The following is a 25,297-nucleotide window of genomic DNA, read 5'->3' on the forward strand; positions in this document are numbered from 1 at the left end:
GCTGAGTCACGCTCCAGCTTAGGTTTGGATTCCAGTCTGAAGCAAGTGCTTGTTCCCCCTCAGCTGCATGCCAGAGGGGCTGGGAGGTTCCCACGCTGCTCTCTTCACTCTCTCCTCCCTTTCTTTCTGCGCAGATATTGTAGGCACTCTCAGGCCCGATGAGAAGGCTATCATGACATACGTTTCCTGCTTCTACCATGCTTTCTCGGGGGCTCAAAAGGTGAGCTTTTGGCAGGTGGAATTGCTTCTGCTTCTACGCATGTTTTGTCTGGTTCAGCTGCCACTAATCTTGCACACTAAGCAACTCACTGAGGCTTGTTACACTGGCATGAAGGGCTTATGAGAAATGTGACGAGTGAAAACTGCTGGAATGATCGCTGGCCACTGAGATTGGTGGAGAAACAAAAACATAGTCACCGGCAATAATAAAAATCTGGGGTGGTTTGTACTTTGTACGTAGCGCGGCCAATGAAGGGTCACTACTTCCAGCAGCCAATGGGGGTGAGAGAAGAGAAGTAATCACTCAGTTTTTAATTGATCGTTTCACTGTCCTCAAAACACTGGTGTTAGATTCAAGATCTTCACAGTAGCATTTTATGGAGCTGGAAGGGAGTAAGCTAGCACTGTACTGGCTTACGTTATGGCAAGCCATTCTCTGTGACAGTTACAGGGCTGCTTGCCATAATCCCCTGGCTGAGACTCGTTTAACACGCTTGATACAAAGATGTCTAAACTCAAACTGCTGGCCCAATAGAAATTTAAAAAAAATATTCAAGCTGGGGATGTGGGGAAGAGGCATAATTAAGTGCCCAAATAACAGCCCCCAGTGGCTGTTATGGTGCAGGAGGATAGCTGACAAAGTGCTCAGCTGAAATTAGCATGCAAGTATTTATGATCGTAGTGGGACTCTTGGATCACTAGCATAATGAGCACAAATCTGGATGACTCTGCTGACTTAATCAAATTTGATTCTGCATTAGGCTTTTCATTTCCCATGAAAATGCCATGTCTGTGCAAATGGCACTGCTGTCAGTTGATTGGTGCGTAGGATAACGGCATCACCAAAATCATTTGAAAGTCTTTGTGATGACAGTTTAACCTTGTGTATATCCTGTTTGCTTTCTCATCCCCTTCCTGAACTGTCTCATGCGCGGTTACAGTTCTTATCCAGAACTCTTATCACTGCTGTTAATATGCCTCTCATACTAGGCACAGCAGCAAAAGTCATGCCAAATGAGATTGGCATCAGCATTTCTATTAAATGCTGGTTTCCCTTGTTTAGCTAGAATATTCTTCTCAGCCCCATTTCATCTTAAATATTGCCATTTGGGGTGGTTTTGTTTCTTTGGCGGTGGAGAATATCACTAGGAAGGTTAGGTCTGGGAACACAGACTTGTTAGAGTTCTGTCAATCAGACATTGCTTAAACACTGCACAAGCAAACTAAACACTCAACTCTTTGAAGAGTTTACCTGACAATGCCCAAATCCATAATAGGTTAGCCTTGCTGTTACCCTCTGCTATTGTAGGGGAAAGGACAGATGTTCTCTGAAACCAATATGGCTTTTAATATAGACAACTGATTGGGAAGAACATCTTTCAATGGCAGCTAGATACCGCCACTTGATGACTTTTACTGTCATAGCATTTTCAAGAGCGTCTAAGTCCCATTTTCAAAAATGACTTTGGTTCTGGGGTCCTGACATGCCTCTTAATTTTCAGTGAGACTGTCTCCCAAGTGCCTAAGTCGTTTTTGGAAACGGGACTTACGCTCTCTGGAAAATCTTACCTTAGACTCTGGCATTGCCCTGACTCACTATGATCTCAGTTGTGGTAAGTCATTATACCTCTGGTTCTTGGAATCAAGCACCTCTGTTAATATCAAATCTACTATGGTTACACTCTTGCCGGGACTCTGCTGACTAAAATCTGAGACTAGATTACAAGCAGGAATTTCTGTGCTGCTTCCGCTCTTGGTGTTCTTAAACTGTGGTTTTCACTTCCTTCCCTTACCACACTAAATACTTGCATCTTTTTTAGCATTTAGAATGCAAATCCAGGTCAGTTGGATTGTCTTTAATTGCTTGTGTAGCTGCTGTAGTTTAGACGTTCGAAACGCATCTTTACTTGCTGATTCACTTTAAATGCCATTTTAGTGCTAACTGGGTTTCCGGGGATGAATGAGCCATTTCGATGCCTTGCTGCAGACCAAGGGTGTCTATCCGGCTTTGATTTTTAAAGAGAACTGTTGAGTAAACTCTTTGGGGGCAGGGACCATGATTGCCCTCTAGGCTTGTACAGAAGCCAGCACCACTGGGGCCTTCTGATGCTACTGAACCAAGTTTTACTGTAGCATCTGTATTACTTGTTAAACCAGTACTGGAGCAAGGCTGAAACTAGTCTCCATTCTGACATCAGTAACTGAGGCCCAAGTCCAGATTAAGTGCCTGGCCATTACACCCATGTAAAATGGCACTATTCTAGTTTGGTAGTGTTTCCTCCCGCCTTTTCACTGGTGTGAATGATTACATGCAGCACAGGGGAACAGAGAATCCGGCTATGAGAGTCCAAGAGGGGCTCAGGCAGAACTAGAAACATTCCATTTCAAATGCGAGGCACCAGACATGCTACACCTGGGAGTTCTTGGACCAAAGATGGGGGGTAGCTTCCTTCATTGCTTGTTACCCTAGTTCTGAAGAGCCCCATTGTGCTAGGCACTATACAAACACAGAACAAAAAATGAAAGTCTGTGCCCCGAAGAGCTCATAGCCTGAGACAACAGATGAATACAGACACATGGAGTACAAGAAAACAATGAGACCGTATTAGTCAGCGGGATGGGCAGTGGTCAAAGCACACTAGTAGCCGAATCATTCATGTGTTTTGTAGGCATCATGGCTTCCTTGAAATGCATTCTGGATTTGAATGGTTGTTCTCTTCGTTAGGAATTGATTTGCCCGTAGTAGCAGATATTGATCTAATCTGTTGTATAGTCTAGGAAAGAGCTGGGGATCCTTACGAGGGCTATTTTATGCAAAGAGTAGCCTCTTGCATCTTGACTGCCTATCAGTTTTGAAGGAGTTTTACTCAGCTAAAGGCAGAATGGCATAGCTGTACCTAATCAGTAAATTACGTCATCCACAGGCACTCCGATGACTGATGTTTTAAGGTTCATAATTGAGACTAGAGGGGACCTTTGTGACATCTCGTTCAACCTGTGTAACACAGGCCATAGAACAGGGGTGGGCAAACTACTGCCCGGGGGCAGCATCCGGCCCTTCAGACATTTTAATCTGGCCCTCGAGCTCCTGCTGGGGAGCAGGGTCTGGGGCTTGTCCAACTCTGGTGCTCCAGCTGGGGAGTGGGGTCGGGCTTGCCTCGCTCCGCACGGCTCCTGAAAGCAGTGGCATGTCCCTGCTCCAGCTTCTATGCGGAGGGGCAGCCAGGGGGCTCCACACACTGCCCCCGCCCCAAGCGCCGCCCCTGCAGCTCCCATTGGCCACGAACCACGGCCAATGGGAGCTGCAGGGGCGGCACCTGCGGACAGGGCAGTGCACAGAGCTGCCTGGCCGCACCTCCGCTTAGGAGCTGGAGGGGGGATATGCCGCTGCTTCCGGGAGCTACTTGAGGTAAGTACAGCCTGGAGCCTGCACCCCTGAGCTGCCCAGCCCAGATTCCCCTCCAAACCCCTGCATCCCAGCGCAGAGCACCCTCCTACACTCCAAACCCCTCATCCCCAGCCCCACCCCAGAGCCCGTACCCCCGGCCGAAGCCCTTTCTCCTGTCCCCCCCACCCCAGAGCCCGTACCCCCGGCCGAAGCCCTTTCTCCTGTCCCCCACACCCCAACCGCCTGTCCCAGCCCAGAGCCCCCTGCCACACCCTGAACTCCTCATTTCTGGCCCCACCACAGAGCCCGCTCCCCCAGCCAGAGCCCTCACTCCCTCCCGCACCCCAGCCCCCAATTTCGTGAGCATTCATGGCCCGCCATACAATTTCCATACCCAGATGTGGCCCTCGGGGCAAAAAGTTTGCCCACCCCTGCCGTAGAACTTCCCTATAATAATTCCTAGTGCAGATCTAGGATTCTGGCCTAACATTTTCCACATGCTGCATAAGTTTGTCAGCGCTAGATCCTGTTCAGCTATAGGATGTGATTATTAAAGATCAGGATTAACTTGGTTCGTAAAGTGTGAAACTTTTATAGGCTGGAAGCATTAACCTTGTTTGTTAGCCAATGTTTGAAAAACACCCACTGGATACATATTCCATCTGGACTGAAATTTTTCTATTAAAGTCTGAAGTTGAGTGTATTAGCTAGCACTTCTCCCAGGCGCTCCATGGGTGGGTGTAATGTGTGAAATTCTGGCCTGGCCAGTGTTTTTTATTGTTCTTTGTCTGATCCCAATCTTTAGGAGCACAGCTGGCATGTTCGTGGCATCAGCTGGTATTTATTAGCTTCTCGTAGCATGCGGTGGTTTTTCCAATGTTCTTGTGTGTCGTGCTCTTAATTCCAGTCCCAAGTTTGAGGTAGCAACTGATGTGTGCTGCATCGTGAGCATGTCTAATATGTTTAAGTGGTACCCAGCAGTGTGAGGAGAAGCATACGGCCTAGAATCCAGATTGCTTATCGCTTATGTTTTGTTGCTAAAGGGAATCAAACTTCTGATGTCTAGTCTTTTTGGCAATTCATTTCCCCAGCTCTGTTTTCCTCTCCCCATCCTCCTATAGACCCTCTTCACTATATCTGTTGATGTCTGGCTTTCAACTCCTCCTCTTGGACTCTTTCTGTGCTGCCTACAAGGTACTTGATCTCTTGACTTTCCTTCTTTGCATCCACGTATCCCACTCTCCTACCTAATACACAGGAGAATTTCACCTTACCCCACCTGCCTCACAGATGAGGAAGGGGCAGAAGGAAGGCGTGTGTACAGTACGGAAGGCTGCAGTGAAATCAGTCGGCAAACAGGGGCTTGTTCTCATTCTCAAAGAGAAATGATTGATAAACACGTGGATGCTTATGGCTCAGTGCCGTAGTTCTGGGAAGACCCAAACCCAAAATGCAGCTGCTGAAATGCTGTGGAACACTACCCAGGCAGTGACTTGACAAATAGCTAATTCTGGAGCTAAATCCTGAGTTTAATTATTAGGAGTCAACGGGTGTTGAATAAGGAGTGGAATACACAAAGTGGAGGGATTCTGACACTACTACAAACACACTTACTTGGCAAAAAACTAATTTACGAACTCTGCGTTAGTCCAGCCAGTTAACACTCCAAGTGAGAATGCAGCAATCTGGTCTTGTACTGTTGGCGGGTGCAACTGACCATGTGCTCCATTCTTATAAACCAGAGAGCCAGGTGCGGTGCCTAGGGGAAGATATGGGAGTCTCAGATGCTGGGGAGGGGTTCTGGGAGCAGCAGTGGGAAGGTGCCAAGTCAGAGACTTTCACAATTGGTGTAGGCTGGTGCCAGAGTCTTGCAGTGATGGGCAGATCCTCACTCTGGTAGCTAGCAACCTGCTTTCACAAGGCCCTGGGGATGGGTGGCCTTGGAGATACAGGCACATGAGGAGCAGTCATGAGATCTAGGTCTTTCTCCTTGCTTTGCCCCAGTCTCAGTGGCATGTCACTTCCATTTCCCAGTCTGTAAAATGGGGGCATGCCTACCTGACTGGGGTGCTGTGGAAATGCACATTAATATGCAGAGGGCTTAATCTTCCCCCTCAAGGCAGTGGAGGGGCTCTGGCCAATAGCCATTCAGATATCACCTGCTTATGCTGAGCTTGGAAAAAATCTTTGATCAGTTGGATCCAACCGAGCCCGAAGACCCAAGCACTGTTGGAGGCTCCCAGGGTAGCTCAGGACGCAGGGGCACATCTGTAACATGGCACCTACTTTCCAGTTAGTCCCACTAGCACAGGCAATGCCCGTCTGGGCTTTGGGAGCCAGAGCTACGGGAGCCTCCCTGGTGGGTGAGTTGCGCTGTCATGGCAAGTTATGCAAGGGGCATCCTCTAGCTGATGAAGCCTCAGGGTAAATCTTCCACATGACATGGCAAGTGCGGATTAAACCTGTCAGCAAGTCCTTCTGAGGGGACTGGTCTAGCTTCAGAGTGGCTTTCCTTTCCTCTCTGTGGGGGCTGGACAGATCGTAACACTGCTGGCTTCTCCTTTCATGCATTGTCCTTGCTGCTCTGCTGCAAATGGGTCTAAAATCTCCCCCTCCTCCCCTTTTGCCTCCCCCCAGGCTGAGACAGCAGCAAACCGGATTTGCAAAGTGCTGGCTGTGAACCAGGAGAACGAGCACCTGATGGAGGACTATGAGAAATTGGCATCTGATGTGAGTCCCCCTGCCTTCTGATTACTCTCCTGTGTGGAGGGGAGCTCTGAGCTGGAGGCCGACAGGGATCCTGGCGGTTTATTGTGGAGGGTGGCCTACGCTTCTGGGATGTGAGAGATCAGAGATGTCAATAGCCGGAGAGACATGGCTCCCTGGCACATTCTGTGTCAGTTGGTACATTCCCCAGCATGACTGCGACTTCCCCCTTGAAGGGCCAATGACAGGTATGTTGCTGCTGCTCCTCATGTCCCACTTAACCAGTGTCTGCTCGCCCTGCAGCTGCTGGAGTGGATTAAACGCACTATCCCCTGGCTGGAGGACCGGGTCCCACAGAAGACCATTCAAGAGATGCAGCAAAAACTGGAAGATTTCCGCGACTACAGGCGTGTCCATAAGCCTCCCAAAGTGCAGGAGAAGTGTCAGCTGGAGATAAACTTCAACACCTTGCAGACTAAACTCCGGCTGAGCAACAGGCCTGCCTTCATGCCCTCGGAGGGCAAGATGGTCTCGGTGAGTAACGGTGTTTGTCTGAAGCAATGAGGCACTGAGGGGGAAGGGTAAAGCAGAGTGAGGCCTTTAGCACAGTGGAGTGAGCAGAATTGAATTTAGCAGAGATGAGGAGGGAGCGGTCTGTACCGAAGGCTGACTTGAGTCTGCTTACTAGCTCCTATTAACAGTCCAGAAACAACTTCCTCTTGGGTGACCTGCTTATGGGGTACTGCAGCCAAATGTTGGATGCCTTGTGGGTGGTCCCTCCGTACTCTGCACGCTTCCTGGCAGTGCTAACACGAGTGTCTGGAGGAGAAGGACTTGTGTGCTCATGCTGGAAGATTGAGGGCCAAATCCAAATCTCACTCACACCTACAAAACCCTGCTTGGGTGTGCATGGGTGTAAGTGAGGGTCCTCAGCAGTCAGCTTCTCCCTTCATGTGCGTTGGCTACTATTTCAGAGCCTAGTGTCTCCTCAAGGCCTGCAGTGTAACCGACCTTACTGCATACTCCTTGCCTATGCCCAATGTAACAAAGGGTACGTCGGCACAGCAGAAACTGTGTGTGGATGGGTCAGCCTACCCGAGCTAGCGTGAATCCCGCAAGCACGGCTAACGGCCGTGAAGACAGCACAGCTTGGGCTGCAGGCCAAGTAGAACAATCCCAGCATATGCCCTGAGTACCAACTCTGCTCGCTCTGAAACCTGCAGGACAGTGGCCTCGCTCTCCTCATTATCTGTGCTAGTCGGGTTCAGGCAAGCTCAAGTGGGCTAGCTCTGGAACTGTTTTGACCATGTAGTCGTACCCTAATCAGTGGTTCTCAACCAGGGGTCCAGGGCCCTCTGGGGTCCGTGAGCAGGTTTCAGGGGGGCTGCCAAGCAGGGCCAGCATTAGACTCACTGGGCCCAGGGCAGAAAGCCGAAGCCCCACCACATGAGACTGAAACCCCTGGGGCTGAAGCCTGAGCTGTGTGGGGCCCTAGGCTACTGCCCTGCTTGCTAATGCCAGCCCTGGCTTTTATATGCAGAAAACCAGTTCGTGGGCACAATGGGCCATGGAGTTTTTATAGCATGTTGGGGTGGCCTCAGAAAGAAAGGTTGAGAACCCTTGCCCTAAGCCGTGAGGTCTCAGTCCCATTTCTCAGCTGTATGTGCCAGAGATGCACATGCTCTTTTGTTCCTGGTAGCAAATATTGTGTGGCATTTAACTTCCCCCAATGACTGGTGTTGCTGGTCTGCCAGTCTCCCAAGGGTTACTTATTACATATACACATGCATATGGCATGGCAAACGCTAATGTTATAACGGAGATGGTGTTAACATCCAGTATGGGAAAGGGAAAACCTGATGATGTCACCCTGGAAGTATGGGCCATTCATAGATTCGGAGGCCAGAAAGGAACCATTGTGATCATCTAGTCTGACCCCCCTGTATTACACAGGCCAGAGAACTGTCCCAAAATAATTCCTAGAGCAGATCTGTTAGGAAAACACCCCATCTTGATCTAAAAATTGTCAGTGATGGTTAATTACTTGTACTGTTAAAAATGTACATCTTATTTCCAGTTTGAATTTGTCCAGCTTCAACTTCCAGCCATTGGACTGTTAGATCTTTCTCTGCTAGATTGAAGAGCCCATTAAATATTTGTTCCCCAAATATGTTCCCCGTCATGTTGAGATTCCCCTTAGGTGCTTCATAATCTTGCTGGCAGTCTGACACAGCCCTTTCTTGCTCTAAACGCCTTGTTTCCTATACTCCCCCTCCCCCCACAGGACATTAATAATGGCTGGCAGCACTTGGAACAGGCGGAGAAAGGCTATGAAGAGTGGCTGCTGAACGAGATCAGGAGGCTAGAGCGACTGGACCACTTGGCTGAGAAGTTCAGACAGAAAGCCTCCATCCACGAGTCCTGGACTGAAGGTAGTCACCTCTTTCTGAGGCCAGAGAAGGGCTGAGGGCGAACTAGATCTGGCAAAGGAATCTTTTTAAAGCAGGCTGAATGGCTGAGAACAGTTGCTCCTCTGGCTCTGATAGCATGGCCCAGGAGACGGAGGCCTGAACCCCAGCAGGGGTTGGGAGCTCTGAATTCTGATTCTGCACTATTGACTCAGTATGTCACTCTTTGAGCAAGTCACTTGGCACTCAATCCTCCATTTCTGGAATAGGGAAACTGATCCTTGGCTACCTTTTGGTAGTATTGGGGTCTGGAGATGATATGGCCCAAGGAATGGTATTAGCTGCATTAGCAAGTCACTTTGTGCCTTCCAGCTGTCAGCATTATGGAGCCGTTGTACTGTACTGCAGCTTGGTCATGTTTCCAAACAACTCTCTGGGCATTGCGTGTGTGCGCGTGGGACTAGTTTAAGAATAGAAGCTACTGCTCTGTACTCAATTCCCCACCACAGGCAAGGCCAGGAAAACACTTGTCCTGTGTTTTGAACTCTGAATGAGCACTCCAGGTGTGGTTGGACCCTAGACTAAAGCTGACAGGTTCCCCGAATGCATAGGCAGTGGTGTTCTTGACAGCTTCGTCGTTTTGTGCAGGCGTTTTCAGATGGGACCAGGTGAAGTTGACACTGGCAGAAGCTTTACTTTCAGCTGAAGCTGTCTGTTTAAATGGTCCCCTAGCCAATCCTGTAAGCAAATGCAGGCAGGTTAGCAGTCTTCCTCTTCCTCAGAGGCTGTGCCCTTTGACGCAGTCACTGTGGCTTGTTTACGGTTTGCTCGGGCTTTTTTGTCTCCCCTCCCTAGCCAGATGGCTAAACGTGACTGCTAATCCTCCGAGCCTTCCAATATGGCAGCTGCATCTGATTCCATAGAAAATACAGTAATCCCCTCTCCATACTAGAAGGAATGTTCTCATCGCCCAGGCTGGGAGAATACCACACGGAGCATTAAGGGGAGAAAGGGGCTTGCTCTGTCTTTGGGAGCGGTGCTTGCAGCAACTCAATCTGGTTTTGCTTTTTCCTTCTTAAAAACGTGGTTGCAATAACTGAATTCGTAGAACGGATCCATATGGTCCCTTTGGGCAAAGATGGAGGGACTCTGGGGTGGTGACGAACAGGACTGATGCATCAGGCAGGAAGCCTGCTTTTTGGAGAGGTGACTGACGGGAGGGTGTAGGATAGCTGAAATGCTGCTTTGACGGTGTGGCAGTTAAACGGTAGTGTTGTGCCAAAGTCGTATCTGACTGGCACTGAAGCTTCCTGTAAGTTGCTATTAAACTCCACCTCCCCTGGAGAAGCTGACATGGGCGGGGGCAGACAAGCTACTAAATGATTTAGGCTCTGTTTCTCTGGAGAAACTGCCCTCCATGATGACTAACTTGGTCCTCAGCAGTGTGAAGTGGATTTTCCATTACTTATAGTAACTTTCCTTATTGTGACCTTGCTGCGTCCTGCCAGTACACAGGAGCTCAAGTCCACCAGCCCTCCCCCCACACTAGTCCTTGACTGCTTTTACAACGGAGACCCTAGTCCTTTAGTGCCTAACGTTCCCTCGTCCTAAAACAGCTTCACATGCTCTGCACAGTACTGCTGAAATGCAGCCAGCTCTGGGGTCGAGGGCAGCGGCAGCAGCGAGGTGCTCAGCATGCTGCAGATCCCTTCTAGTATCTGGTAGATCTGTGGTTTTAAAACAGCCATTCCTCTTTACGGATTGGTGAGAGGGCTCAAGTGGAAGCTGGCAGTTTGGGTGGGGAGGAGTAAATGGAAAAAGTTCCCATTATATTTCCCTCACTTTGTCATCTATTTGGGGCAGGAGTGGGGGGAGAGAGAGAGAATGTGAGCCAGGAGAAAATTTAGGATCCTCTCTTCTGCCAGTCAAATGTAGACTGGCTGGGGCTACTGCAAGTCTCCAAAACCTGGCTGTTGAGAAGGCACATGGTGTCCGTCAGTTTGTCCAGTGGCTCAAGCTTCCAACAAGCCGGCTGTCTCCTCCACAGCTGAGCTTATATTTGGTCTTGTCCTTTGTCACCATCCCGGGTGAGGGCCCAGGAGGTGTTTGTCAGCCTCACTACAGATTCCTGATCAGCAGCTGTATAGCCCGTTTTGCTGCAGCAAAGATACGGGACTAGTCAGTTACCTGCCACACCCTGCTACCGCATCCATCAAAGTGGAGACCAAGGAGCTAAGTTACCATGGAGGTACGGAGTCCTTGAATTGCAGCTCTAAGGGGGATGGTTCTTTGAAGTCCACAAGCTGTTGAGCTTGGTACTAGAAATGCCATTTTAAGATCCCACCTTGACTCCAGAATAAAGCTGTCAGTGCTCAGTAGTGTTTGGGGAGCTGAGAATATAATTCCATTCGTGTCTCCAGACTCTGCCTAAAGTCCTTGGTCCCTGTGTAAAGATCCTTGCAGTATCCCGTAGATTGTGTCTCCCCTTCCTTAATACAGTGTTGTATGCTGGAAGCATGAGAAGGGAGAGAAGTAACATGTCCCTTTGGAAGACAGGAGATCTAGATGCCTATTCTTATGACTAGGGCCTGATACTGTGCTCTCTGGAAACAGTCAAGCTCTGAAAATGGGGCACTGTTTGGAGGGTAGGTGCCCCTCCTTCAGGGATCAGAGGAGGACAGTAACTTGACTTATTAGCTAGTAAATTATGTTGGTGTTGCCTGGAAGCCTCAGCCAAGACCAGGACCCCATTGTGCTCATTGCTGTACACGCACATAGTGAGATAATCCCTACCCCTAAGAGCTTAGTCTAAATAGGCAGGATGGATAAATGGTGCTGGGGGAAACTGGGGCATGGAGAGGGTCTTGATTTGGTCCTGGGCACCCAGAAAGTCCGTGGCAGAGCCAAGAATCAAACTCGGGATTCAAGTCCCCGTTGTGCCCTCACCACTGGAGGCACTGCCTCTCCTGCAGATGCTGGTTACGCTGATAAGCAGTTCTGTGCAGCTACTTCCTGCCTGCCTCTGCAGAGAACAGTCTGGGAGCCATTAGCAGAACGCAGACTGTAGCCACTGCCAGAGGGCCCAGGCCGGCTGCTGGCAGCACCTCCCAAGCAGAACATCTTGGGGAACAGCTGACTGGAACCAAAAGGCATTTCAAGCTGAACAGACTCGGCACTCCCAACTCAAATAGCTTTCAGATTAACACAAAAACGCCAATTATGTGGTAGGTTGCCAACGAATGTGGCTTGCTAGCCAGACCCTGATGCTGGAGGGGGATGGAAGCTTGCCTTGCAGAGCAGGCTCTCTCTCCAGCTCCAAAATGTGCCAGGAGGAATAAAGAGCATTAAGAATATGTAATCAGCACCATTGTCTTAGTTCCTGGCACTTTAATTACACCCCTGTCTGATTCGTCCTTGTGCAGGAAGGCAATTTGGAGCACACTTCCTGTGTCTGGCTTCATGCTGCAGGCTTCTCTTTGACAGGGGCTATGGAAGGAGGGGCATGTTGCGAAGCTCCCCAGGAACTGAGGGTTTCAGCTCCTTCTAGTGGCCATGGGTGTGTCTTTTCCTAAGCACTGAACTGCAGCGTCCCCATGAGCACAAGTAGAAACTAACCAAAGTGAGGCAGGGCTGTCCCGGTCTCCCCGTGTTAGTGACCCTTCATCTTCATTCCCTCGCCTCGCCGTCGCTGCACTGCAGAACTCCTTTCGTGGCGATCCCCTTCGTTTGGGGCCGACCTGCACTTAGCTGACTTCCTGGCCAGTCTCCCTATCGTTTGTACATCACTCTGTTATCCTGTGTTGCATCTGTCAAAGCTGTAAGCTTTTCAGAGCAGGGGCCATAACGCTGCGGGGCTGCTTCTGCTCTGTTAATATCCTGCAGTGGCCCTGCCCTAAAATGTGTGAGCACTTCATCGTGCAAGCCGAGAGGGTGGGGCTAGAGTACGTAGGGACAAAATCTGTTCAGGCCAAGGCAGTGCAGGTGGCGGGATGCTCTGTCAGTCCTAGGGCCAGCTGAACCAGGGAAGGAAGGGGTGCGGTGGGAAACTGCCACTCTCCCAGCCTCTTCTGCAAGGTCCTCGTCCTGAAGATGGAAGGGGGAGGCAAAATTATTCCTCCTCCTGGTGTCTGACAGGCTGCTCCACGTCTCATTAAAATGATGCAATGCGTCTGGGCGGCAGACCTGCCTCTGAAACCCTGCTGCCGCATCCCTCCCTCCCGCACCAGGGAATCGGCTCAGCACGTTCCTGATGTCTTTTGAACAGCACGTGCTGCTGCTTGTTTAGTACCTACCCTGTTCCCCCGTGTGTATCTTCTGTGCTGCGGTGTGGATCTGGGGTGTAACGGGCTCTGTTCCTCTCCATCCCCCAGGGAAAGAAGCCATGCTGAGGCAGAAGGACTATGAAACCGCCACCCTGTCAGACATCAAAGCCCTAATCAGGAAGCACGAGGCCTTCGAGAGCGACCTGGCAGCTCACCAGGACCGTGTGGAGCAGATCGCTGCCATTGCACAGGAACTCAAGTACGCCAGCCTTTCTCCCCTGGTATTCCACTGCGGGGACGTCAGAGACCCTGCCCCCTTTGGCCCAATCCTCAGGGTATTTAGGCTCCTAACTTCCACTGATTCCACGAAGGTTGGGGGCCTAAACACCTCTGAGGATTTGGGCCTTAGTACCTAGCCTTCCTTACTCCTAAAACTGTCAGCACAGCGCCATCAAGCTACAGTGTAGCCACCTCGGGGTGGAAGACAACAGTACCCTGCAGACAGGGCACAAAGACAAACCCCAGCTTGGTGTCCTGTGGGGGGTTTGTCCAGATAGAGCTGTCAGGGGCTGTCACATCAATCTCACCACAAAAAAACGCGCACACAGTCCAGTGCATGGATCTTATTCTGCCTGTCCCACCCCAATCTATTCTGCTCCACTTCCCCCTTTGTTGATCCTAGAGTGTGATCTTAGTCCGCTGAGTGTTGCCCTGAGAGCCTTTGTGCTCCAAACAGGCCGCTTGTACCCCATCTGCAACAACTCTGGCTCAGGCTTTCAAGCCCTCTTGGTTGTTTGCTGTGTACCCATCTTACACTGGCACAACATTGACACGATCAGTACTCTCCTGCAGCGAGGGGCTGGGACAAAGAGACGCTGTACGATATTTTTGGCGGAGTTAAAATAGTTTTTTTAGGCTTTGTCATGATCTTTTTTTCCAAGAGGACCTGGCTTTTGCAACTGGACTGTTGGGAGCACCTCTGTTTGAATGGGGTTCTAATAGGGTTTTTCTCCCCAAAATACACACAGTACCCCTATTGTTCTCTCCCTGTCCCCTCCCCCTCTGTAAGAATGCAGTTATTGTAAGAGATTCCATGGAGCTGCGGTCTCTTTTTCCAGCCAGATAAACTTGCACACAATTAGTACACTGAGAGTCGAAGGCAGGGCGAAGTTGTGAATGGAGCCCTTATTCCAGCGGCCTGAGGAGCAGAGAACCTGGAAACGGAACTGTGTGGCTTGGAGCATTACTTAATGGAGAGAGCCCTCCCAGTGCACAGCCCACAGAGTGGGGAGAGCGCAGAGGCGGCTCTGTGTCCTGGAGCACAGTCTGTTCCCATGCACATTGGGCTCCTTGGACAAGCCACCGGGCCGCCTTCTGTAACTCCCAGCTCATCGGAAAGTGGGAGCACTCTGGAGTGACTTGCAGTCCTCCTGCCCTTTCAGCTGGGCTTTAGTCACTCTCTCGGGTGCTTTTAAAAACAAAGCTCTCACTGCTAGCTCTGCCACCATCCCTCAGTCTCCAGGACGTTCCACTCCCCCTGTTTTTCTCAGCTTTAATCTCTCCTCCGGCCCTGCCTTTGAAGCATCCTGGACATGCAGCAACTTGTAACCTTCCTGCAGCACTTTTCGAACTTAATGTATGGGGCGGGTTGAGTCTGTACCATCATGGGGGCAGGGCGCGGCCCTGGCTAACTCCTCTGTGGGAGTTGGGGGACTTTGAACCAGCAAAGCTGCTAGGTTGTCATGCAGGTTAACCTCCCCTTTACTAACTGGCCATGCTGAAAGCGGCTGCCTCCGAAGAGCAGTCACTGGGTATGTCTACACCGCACACCCGCTCACGGCAGGGTGTAGAACACATACACTGGGTAGAAATAGCAGCGTAGATGTGCGCCGTTGCTTAGGCCATGTTCCCAGTGTGGCTCTCTCCACGCCCAAGCTGTCTCTCCTGTCTACACTGCTGTTTTTTAGCAGTCTCCTGCTGCTTCCCCGCCAGAGAGAGGCTCCAGCAGAAAGACAGCGGAGAAAGGCTTCGGCAGCTCTCTGCTGCTGCCTCCCCCGGCCAGAGCCCTTCACTGCTGCGTGTAGCTACACATCGCCGTGTGGACGCAGCCTGCTCTTCCCCGTGGTGTGTGGCTACTCGTATCCTACGTGCTACTGCCAGTGTAGTCAGGGCCACTGTGGTGGGATCTCTTTGGGAGAGGAGGGTGGTGTTAGCTGGTGGGGTTGCTGCCTTTGCCACCCTTAGACACACCCCAGCAACATTCTCCCAGATTCCCCAGCCAACTAGGTTTTGCAGTGCCCTGACTGGGAGGCTGGAGTTGGAGAGGAGCCAAGCCATACAAAGGTCTATGAAAGAATGAGCCACTGGGGAATGTCAAACTATTTTAGCATGGAAATTACTGCACTTTATGCAGCCCAACATCAATTCTCATCTGTACTTGGCCATGTCGAATCATTTAATACCTGTGTCCTTCCCCCTCCATCCCAGTGAGCTGGATTACTACGACTCTCCCAGCGTGAACGCTCGGTGCCAGAAGATCTGTGACCAGTGGGATGCTCTGGGATCCCTGACCCACAGTAGGAGAGAAGCCCTTGAGGTAAGCAAATCTCTGCCATGTGCTGGCTCTGTGCTCAACATCCCAGAGGCAGAGGAGGAGGAAATGGTGCTACTGAGGCCTCCTGGCGGGAAATTCATCTGTATCTGTTCCTAACTTAGCTGTGCCCTGTGTGTCACCCCTGCAGAAAACAGAGAAACAGCTGGAGACCATCGACCAGCTGCACCTGGAATACGCCAAGAGGGCAGCGCCATTCAACAACTGGATGGAGAGTGCCATGGAAGACCTTCAGGACATGTTCATTGTCCACACCATAGAGGAGATCGAGGTAGGAGAGGCCAGGTGTGTCGTGGATGAGCTGGTGGTCCAGTGAAAGCAGAGATGCTGCACTCTGCGATTTTCTCCCCAGGTCGAGAAGGCTGGTCTGTCTGGCTGTGCAGAGCATGTGCTCCTTTTTGGAGAGGCACTTTGGGGTTTTGTTGCTACTCGGTTTCACTACCAGGTTCTCGGGCATTAGCCTCACGCTGCTGCAGTTTGGTTGGGTTGCTGGAATCCAGAGCATCTGTTTTCATTGAAAAGAGATTCAGACATTTGAGCTTGGGTAAAATCTTCTCACCCAAAGCTTCTGTTGGTCCCAAACTCCCAGATCCGTGTGGAATGCAAGATCAGCACTTTACCGGGCCGCAGGGGCTCACTGCACCAGGTGGGGTTGGGCTCACGAAAATTCTCTCTCCATCTTCTTGGTTTTCAGCAGTTTGTCTAACTGGGATCCTGTGTCTTCCAGGGCCTGATTGCCGCTCACGCTCAGTTCAAATCCACCCTGCCGGATGCTGACAAAGAGCGCGAGGCCATCCTGGGCATTCAGAACGAGGCTCAGCGGATTGCGGACTACAACAACATCAAGCTGCCTGGGAACAACCCGTACACTTCGGTTACCCCGCAGATCATCAACTCCAAGTGGGAAAGGGTGGGTGCATGCTGCACGGTGATAGCAGGCCCGTGCTCTGCTGCCAGGGTTGCCTGGCAATGCCCAGATTTACAATCCGCTGTTCACATAAATGGGCCGTTATTGGCTTTTTTGTAAGAGATTGCCGGTGTCCCAGGCTGCCTATTTGGAAGTGGCCCTGCAGCTGCCTTAGAAAAGTGACCAGGTAAAACAGGCTTCTGGGGATGTCCAAGGAATTCAGACTAAAATTGACCCCCCAGTTTGATCCTTCTCACATGGGGAGTGCTATGGACATTCACCCTCAGATGGTTCCTCTAAAACGTCCTGTCCCACTTGCTGGCGGTGAGGGCTGCCATAGCATGGCTCTTCGGTGCTTATCGTGGCCGATCTAGAAGCAGCCACACCCTTGCTGTGGAGCAGCAGTTCTCCGTCCGCGGTCTGAGGACCGCAGCGCTGGGGTGACTTGCACTGCTGGCTCTGCATTTGAGACCCCCGATGCGTGTCTAACGCTGCTGTGCCATGCGCACAATGGCTGTTGTGGCCATTCAGATCGTGGCTGCGAGCAGGGAGGTAGGTGTGACTGAGAATGGCGGAGGTGCCCATGAAGCTTTGCTGCGGAGCAGTGGGCAGGTGGGGAGCAGGTGCTTTGTCAGGATCTTATTGCACAATTCAAACAGTTGCCCTGTGAGTGGCGTTTCACATGCTTCGTGTGGTGACTGCCTGGCCTTCAGTGGCTGTTACAGCTGAACTTCTCCCTGCTGCCAGTCTCTGCTCTCCTGCCAAGTGAAACTTGGCTCCACAGGGCTGTCAAGAGCCCAAGGCCTGGGCACATCCCTAGGCCAGGCAGGCACTTGGCACATGCTGCTTCACCAGCACTGACCAGTGCAGAGATGGATCAGTTCCAAGGCGTTCCTTGTTCCTCACAGGTTCAGCAGCTGGTGCCAAAGAGGGACCATGCTCTGCAAGATGAGCAGAGCAAGCAGCAGTCCAACGAGCACTTGCGTCGGCAGTTTGCCAGCCAGGCCAACATCGTTGGGCCCTGGATACAGACCAAAATGGAGGTAGGAGCTCAGTTTGCAAGAACTGCTTCCAGCTGCGGGGCAACCAGAAACTCCAGCCTCGATTCCTGAGTGCGGGCTTATTGGGTCATTCCTGCTCCACAGTCATTCCGGCACTTGAACTCCAGAATGACCCAGCTGATCATCCATTTTCATCCTCTCAGCATTAGAGTTAAAGTGCCACCTAGTGTCCAAACAGCTGCATTCAGAACCATTGTCACCCTGCTGGAGGAAACCATACTGACCTTGTCCACCTGCCTCTGGCAGGATCCGTCTGCAGAGAAAGCTAAACCTTCCCTCTTCACTGCAGATAGCCAGTTCTGTGCTGCCTCATCCCAACTGTGCTAGGAAGAAATTTCCCTGCTTGTGATAGCGATGTCCTCAAGCACAGCTGCTTTCCCTTATACTGCACTTTTAGGGCACGCCTATTCCAGTATAAAATGGGTGTGTATTTAAAGCACTCTAGCTATTTCAGAATGAGAGTCCACCCTGGGGTTATTTCATGATAGCTATTCTGGTTGATTTCCCCATAAAGCGAAGCCCTAAACCTGACCTGGGTTGGCTCTTTTTATACTTCAGTCCCCTAAACTCCCATTAGTGTCTTGAGGTGCCATATAAATGCAAGTTATTTCCTGGCCTTACAGTGCCCTGAGAAGGGGCAGTATATGCAACTGGCACCTTACTCGATAATCAGCTCCCTGTAGTCTGTGTTTGTACAAACAAGTTCATATTCCCGTGAGTCCTGCAGAGGCAGCCCATCTACAAGTGAACTGGATTTTCTTCCTGTTCTATCAGCTGGATTGCTTCCTGATTTCCAGTCGCACACCTCTGCGTGCTCCTTGAAGGCAGGAGGGCTGCACAGGTGCCACGGAGGGCAGAATTAGGCCTGCAAGCCCTTTAGTATGAGAGCAGGAAGGAACCCAGCTTGGTTCTCGGGGGGCACCAGGCTGAGTCTGCAGGAATGGCCCAAGAAGGGCGCTGCTGAGTACACCATGGAGCAGAGCGCAGCGATGGCGAATGACCGGCTGTTCTCCTCCCCAGGAAATAGGGCGCATCTCCATCGAGATGAATGGCACGCTGGAGGACCAACTGAATCACCTCAAGCAGTATGAGCAGAGCATTGTGGACTACAAGCCCAACATCGACCTGCTAGAGCAGCAGCACCAGCTCATCCAGGAGGCGCTGATCTTCGATAACAAGCACACCAACTACACCATGGAGGTAGGGTCAGTGCTTAGCCTGCAGCCAGAGCACCCTGCAGCCTAGCCTGTCGCCGGGGGGGAGGGATAGCTCTGTGGTTTGAGCATTGGCCTGCTAAACCCAAGGTTGTGAGTTCAATCCTTGAGGGGGCCATTTTGGGATCTGGGACAAAAATTGGGGATGGGTCCTGCTTTGAGCAGGGGGTTGGACTAGATGACCTCCTGAGGTCCCTTCCAACCCTGAGATTCTATGATTCTGTGATCATGGTAGTGGTTTGTTAGCTAGCACTCGGTGTTAGGTGCTGTTGTCCTGCCACAGTAACCATCACTCGGGTAAAGCCCTCAGCAGTCTTCATTAAGGATCCCACAATTTTTTTTCCCCCAAGGGTCAGGGTGTAAACCCAGATCCAGTTTGGGTGACTGCCTTCTGCCGGCAGTTGTGCATCAATCCAATATTCTCCTTCCCGTCTGTGTGATCTTTATAAGTTGCATATCAGTTTAAGTGTAAAAGGCTCTATATAAATGCAAAGTATCTGCATTAACCTGGCACATCAGGTGCTCCTGGCTAGAGGGAGGATCTTTCTTTAGGCATTGGAGGCAGTGTACAACTTGCGTCCATCACTGCCAGCAGGAATCAGCCCTTTTAGAGCTGTATAACTGGTGCCTGTTTGAAGAGGCTCCCAACTTCTCTGGGGTATTGTCAAGTCTCCTGGAGCTAGGTGCCCTATTAACTGCCTCTCTCCTGGTGACCTCAGCATATTCGCGTTGGCTGGGAGCAGCTCCTCACCACCATCGCCCGCACCATCAACGAAGTGGAGAACCAGATCCTAACCCGCGATGCCAAGGGAATCAGCCAGGAGCAGATGCAGGAATTCCGGGCTTCTTTCAACCACTTCGACAAGGTAGCCAAGGGCCCCTCACACGTGGCTCTCAGCTGGGCATGGGGCCAAAGGCAATTAGGGTGCTAATGCTGGTGATAGCTGCAGGATTTGGTGTCACCTCCTCCCCTCTTACATGCTAGCCTAGTGCTTGCTTTTCTCCATGTTGTCCCAGGAAAAAGAACAGACCCTTCCCACGTACTCACTGACCACCTCTATTACTTCAGCAGGAAGGAAGGTTAGATGGGGGGGAGGGGTTGTTTTAAAAAAAAATGGAAAAAAATTAACTGCTTCCTAGCAGAGGGGGAGTCCCAGCTGTGCAGGAGAGATGGAGCCATGGGCAGCTGTTCTTCCATGAAAGAGAAAAGTGGGAGGTGCCATTGGCTTGGAAGGGAGGCCAGGAAGAGAACTGTCCCACATAAAATACCCTTCATCCTCTCAAAACAGATTCACGGTGCCAGCTTTAATGGCTCCAGCAGCTGATTCAGCCCCTACCCACTCCCAGCCAGACCCTGATTTTGGAGGTGCCCTGGTACAAGTGAAGGAGACTTGTTCATAAGGAAGGGGCTTTAGAGTTTTCCTCCCCGGGAGCCTGGCGTATTACGAGAGCTCCAATTTTCAAACTAGAGAGCAAGGGTCAATGTCGCAGTAGCGCCTAAATCTGCTTTCCAGAAGTGACTTTAGGAGCATGAGCCCAACTGAGTTTCAATGAGACTTAGGTTTCTAAGCCACCTGGGCACTTTTGAAACCATTCTCCCAGATTCCATGGTTGATGGATCCATCCCAGCACTGCTGCTGTCTCCTGAGGGTTTAGCTCTCGTTGGGCCCCTGTCAGTACAGGTGTGTACTGCAGAGCCACCTGGGTCATAGCTCAGGAGGAGAGCGAGCGTTGGAGCTCGTTGAGCATTTTATACATTGCTTTCATAGCTGAAGTTCCTTGATGAAGTGCTAGCTTTTGGCATGTGGCTGCTCCATCCTGGGGTAGGCCTGTCCTGGGCATAATGCCTAGGATGTAGCGCGCTCCTTCTGCATGGAACAGGCTGCATCCGGGGTTACAAATTAGAATCAAGTTCGGTCTTAAACTCCTTCCCTCCTGAAGCAGAGAGTTGATTTCAGTTCAACTAATGGCGTATTTTTTCCCTTCTCCCCGCCCCTCTCATGTGCATGTTGTTCCTCCCCACCCCAATGTGCATGCCATCGTCTCTGTGAATCCCGGTGCGGCCGCCACGCCACGCTCTGACCCCCCTCCATCCTGCATGTTGTGTGGTTCCCCGACGGCAGGACCACGGCGGTACCCTGGGACCTGAGGAGTTCAAAGCCTGCCTCATCAGCTTGGGATACGATGTGGAAAATGACAGACAGGTACCGAGCGTCATTACTGCACAGCCTGCCGCTGATAATTCAATTAACATGATCTCCTTTCTCTCTTCCTTCACCACATTCTTCGCTCCTCTCCTCCTACGTTCCTCCACCCATTTGTTTGTGTTCAATTCTGGCGTTCAATCTCCACTACATCGCCTGGTCACATGCGGCAATTTCCACTATGCCTTCTTAACTAAACTTCTCTCTGCCTCTCTCTCCCTCCATGGGACCCTTTCTTCTCTCTCCCCACTCCCCTATCTTCGTGTCTTTGCATGCACTGTCCATCTGCCCCTCTCGGGGCTGGCCCACTCCTCCTCTGTCATGCCCTCGGAATAGAAGCGCACAGGAAGCATGGACACAGATGACTTCCGAGCTCTCCTTATCTCCACAGGATACAGCCTGGTATGCTATCCGCTAACTTGTTCCCTTCCCTCTCTCTGATCTTCTCTTATGGCGTGAACCTCAAGCCGTGCTCTTGCCGAAGTGTGGCGCTGATACACTCAGCGGTGACGGACCTGCTTCCGGGGGCATTGTCTGTTAAAAGGCAGTTCTGCTGAGAGGTGGTTGCGTGACCAAAGGCCCTGCTCCCTGGGTTTCCCATGCTCACATGCAGAAATAAGTTTTCACTGCTCTGCAACTACTGTAGAGCCAACCTGGAGCCTCCCACTGCCTTGCGCAGCGCGATGCTCCGCAGCGAAGCTTCCTGTCAAGAGATCTGTTTCCTAGTGATGTACAAGGCGGAGCCCAGCTAGGTTTTCAGATCCCAGGTGGAGCTGGCAGCATCCCCAAGTTCGGAAAATCCTCTCGTAAATTGAGCTGCTTTGCTCAGGGAATCAACACGAGAGCCCATGCTGCAGCTTAGTCACGCTCTGATCGAGCTGGGTTTAAGGCATCTGTGCTGGGGAGAATTTATGCTTCCACCTTCCTGTGCATTGAGGGTAGAACTGCCCCTCCCAGTCATGCGTGCTGTGCAGCAGGTCCTGGCCAAACTTCGGCCATCTCATTAGATGGGTGGTAGAGTCCTGGTCCTGGTCCCTGGGGTGCAGGCCCAGCTGAGCCCCTCTGCCAAAGTGGGATCGGCTCACCGCCAGCTGTTCCTTGCCTAAGATCTCCTGTGTACAGTCATCAAGGATCTGCCCCCTGGCAAGCTGCATAACACATCCACTGCTTCTGCCTCTGTTAGCTGGTGTGCTCTAGTATGGAGCAGAGAATCGCGGTGGCATCTAAGTGTCCCCCAGTGCCTCTGTATGAAGAAGGGGGTATAGCCAGAGAAAGTTGGGAGGCCTGTAAAAGCAGACTACAGACAGGCATGTGCTTCCCAGTGCTAGTTGGGGGGGTGGAGGCCAAATGATTCCAGCTGTAAAAGAAGCCGGGGTGCAGATAGCGACTCTCCAGTCATTCTTCGCCTGGAAAGATGAATGCCGTTGGAGCTGGTCTTGCTGCCCAGGCATAGGAGCTCTGTGGGCTGCGGGAGGCCGAAAGATCTCCATCCTCAAGGGTCTGCTGTTTACGTCCCCACCGGGTGTGTTCGGCGTCACCCTTTCAAGTACCACACCTGCAGCTGTACCTGAGCTGGTCTCTGAATGTCCATTAAAGGTTCTCTCCCACCCGTGCAGGGAGACGCCGAGTTCAACCGCATAATGAGTGTTGTGGATCCCAACAACAGCGGGATTGTGACCTTCCAGGCCTTCATCGACTTCATGTCCCGAGAGACGACTGACACGGACACGGCTGACCAGGTCATCGCCTCCTTCAAGGTCCTGGCCGGAGACAAGGTGAGCTGTGGCCGCGGGAGACAGCTGGGGGTGTGCGCTCCGGGCACATGCTCTGAGCCCTGGCCTTTCTGCTGCTCTGCTGAGGCCAGCGCTGGAGTGGGTGAGCAGAGGGGTGGGGACCGTTGTATCTTTGAGGGGGTGCAGAAGCTGGGGGCAGGGAAGACATCTGGCAGCCCCTAAGCCCTCCCCTCGGAAGCTAAACTGAGCAGCAACAGGTGCCTAGTAACAAGCCTCTCACTGCCATCCCCAAGCATAGCTAAGACATCGGGCATTGGGAGAGACCTGCGTGCTCACCTACACAGCCCACTGGGAATTCCCATGAGCCTGGGTGAATTTCCAAATCTAGCGTCGTCTGTGCTCATTTACCCACACACTTCAATGCAGCCATCTCTATCCCAGCATGGGTGTTTAGGTGGGGACAGAGGAGCAATGCCTCCGGGAAGGGTTTGTGGAGAGATGGCCGCTTAGCCAAAGATCTGTGTCTGTCCTGGGGAGTGGGAAGCTACTCAGCGTGGTGGCTGCTTCAGCCTGTTAAAATAAACCCTGTAAGCGGCTCCAGTGACCCTTTCTCTTCTGTAGCTGGGGCTGTCATTAAATTCAGCGCCGCTTTGTGTTGCGTAGACTTTCGTACCAACGCTGCACGTCCCAAAACACGGTGACGTTACATGGAGGAAGAAAATGGAAGGGAGTAAAGATGTTTAAATCTGAGCTGTGATCTGGAAATGTATCAGGAAGGCTCCTCCTGGCAACAGGAGACGAGGTGCAGAGGAGAAGGCCCTTGAAAGGACAGGAGAGGCTAGTGCTAAGTGAACCCATAGCCAGAGCAGTGAGCATGTTTAAAAACGGCAGGAGGCTTTGGGTCCGGAAACAGAGGGAGCCAGAGGAGCTGGTTGAGGATCAAGGGGACTTGATTGCGCTGCTTTGAAATGCATTTCAGTGCCAGTTTGAGGACATCGTCGGAGACTAGCGTCAGACTTCTCTTTCCTGGTGGGCCTGTGCACAGGGTGGGCTGGCAAAGCAGCAGCCCCTGCACTACATCACTCCCTGGGGCTTCTGGCTCGGAGCCTAAATTGAGAGAGCAGCTGTCAGTTTTGCCAGTGCTCATGGGGCTCTGTGAAGAGCACAGGCATTCAAGGGATATTTATCTCCTTCCACCCCAGAACTACATCACAGCAGAGGAGCTGAGGCGAGAGCTGCCCCCAGACCAAGCGGAGTACTGCATCGCGCGCATGGCACCATACCAGGGTCCCGACGCCGTCCCCGGAGCCCTGGACTACAAGTCCTTCTCCACGGCACTGTATGGCGAGAGCGACCTGTGAGCCGCTGGCAGTGGCAGCAAGCGCTGGCGCTTTGACGGCTGTAGCGAAGGCCTGATTCTCTGCTCTGCATTTACACACACAAACTGTCCCGCGGGGATCGCCCCTCCTCGCCTCCAGAGGATGGAAAGCCACGTTCGCACCGGGTGATCCTGGGAGTTAACCTCCATTCCGGTTGCTGTTGCATATTCTGTGAACCATGTACCTATGCAATGATTTTTTTCACTTTGCTCTGTTAAACAGGTTGGGAGGGCGGGCTTGAAATTTTTTTTTCTCACATTTAATTGCTTTGGGATTTCTTGGCAAGGAGGGAAAAGGGAGAGTCTGAAAACATGCCAGTGGCTCTGGTTCAGAGGGTTATTTTTGTTCAATGTATCCCCTTCTGTTTTTTCAACTGAGCTTAAAAAAGAAAACCAACTGTCGACTGGTATGGTTTTGAAATTGAGCCTTTTCCCTTTGTCTCGGTGTCTCTGCCCTCTGTAATTTATGCCACTGTGTAGTAGAAATCCGAAGAGCTTTGTCTGTCTCAGTCACCCCGGCAAAATCCATAGACGGAGCCTTTTTCATGGATTCCCTGTTTCCTAAGCCTGCCTCAATCCAGATCTCATGCGCCTCAATCCAGTCTCTTCCCCTTCATTTCTACAGCAGTGATGGTATCTTGCAAATCTCCAGTTAGCTGGGCTCGGCAGTATGTGGGATGGGGTGAAGTGACGTAGCATCCCTTTAACGTAGGTATCTGCAATGCCTTCCCTCCACTCCCAGATGGTGTGCATGCAGGAAAAGCAGCTCCCTGCTTGGTAACATTATCTGCTGCCTCTTCCTGGTTATTTCCTTAGTGAAACTAACTGGACTCTCAAGGGACTTCAGTTCTGTCTCTGAATGCTGATGTTGCTACGCTGATCCGGCCTGCAGACGTGTCTATGTTGGCAGCTAACACAGTACTAGTTGTCTAGTAGCCGTGGGCTTTTTGTGGTTTAATCTTCACAACTCACAAAATTGTAACATTCCCTTTTTAAGAAATTTGGTGCTTCCATTTTTTGGACTTTGTGGGGAAGCGTTTGAATTCCTGTTACACAGCCCAAAGTTTGAGATCTGGAGGCAGAGAACTCTGTGCCTTTCCTAGGAAATCTTGTGTGGTGGCTTTTAATTAACCGGCAACATTTAGCAAGAACAAAGCAATAAGGTATAAAAACACAACCTACTTTATCACTGAACTGTAATCCTGT

The 25,297-nt window shown here is 51.4% G+C and overlaps 1 protein-coding gene across 4 annotated transcripts in view; it reads left to right on the plus strand.

The window, feature by feature from the left end:
• Positions 1-24,186, plus strand: part of ACTN4 (actinin alpha 4) — a 78,445-nt gene extending 54,259 nt beyond the window's left edge. Inside the window, exons 8-22 of one of the 4 annotated variants that reach the window (XM_074937549.1) lie at positions 135-220; positions 6,245-6,337; positions 6,617-6,847; positions 8,598-8,745; positions 13,092-13,242; positions 15,471-15,579; positions 15,725-15,865; positions 16,322-16,504; positions 17,410-17,544; positions 18,583-18,762; positions 19,496-19,642; positions 20,900-20,980; positions 21,317-21,382; positions 22,597-22,755; positions 23,916-24,186. In XM_074937549.1, coding sequence (XP_074793650.1) covers positions 135-220; positions 6,245-6,337; positions 6,617-6,847; positions 8,598-8,745; positions 13,092-13,242; positions 15,471-15,579; positions 15,725-15,865; positions 16,322-16,504; positions 17,410-17,544; positions 18,583-18,762; positions 19,496-19,642; positions 20,900-20,980; positions 21,317-21,382; positions 22,597-22,755; positions 23,916-24,074 — 2,069 coding nt within the window. In that variant the 3' untranslated portion in view covers positions 24,075-24,186. The remainder of the gene's footprint in view (positions 1-134; positions 221-6,244; positions 6,338-6,616; positions 6,848-8,597; positions 8,746-13,091; positions 13,243-15,470; positions 15,580-15,724; positions 15,866-16,321; positions 16,505-17,409; positions 17,545-18,582; positions 18,763-19,495; positions 19,643-20,899; positions 20,981-21,316; positions 21,383-22,596; positions 22,756-23,915) is intronic. The other 3 variants (XM_074937550.1, XM_074937551.1, XM_074937552.1) reach the window with 3 other exon arrangements.
• Positions 24,187-25,297: the final 1,111 nt, after the last annotated feature.

The sequence above is a fragment of the Natator depressus genome, chromosome 23, assembly GCF_965152275.1.
Source record: "Natator depressus isolate rNatDep1 chromosome 23, rNatDep2.hap1, whole genome shotgun sequence".
NCBI classification, from domain to species: domain Eukaryota; kingdom Metazoa; phylum Chordata; order Testudines; family Cheloniidae; genus Natator; species Natator depressus.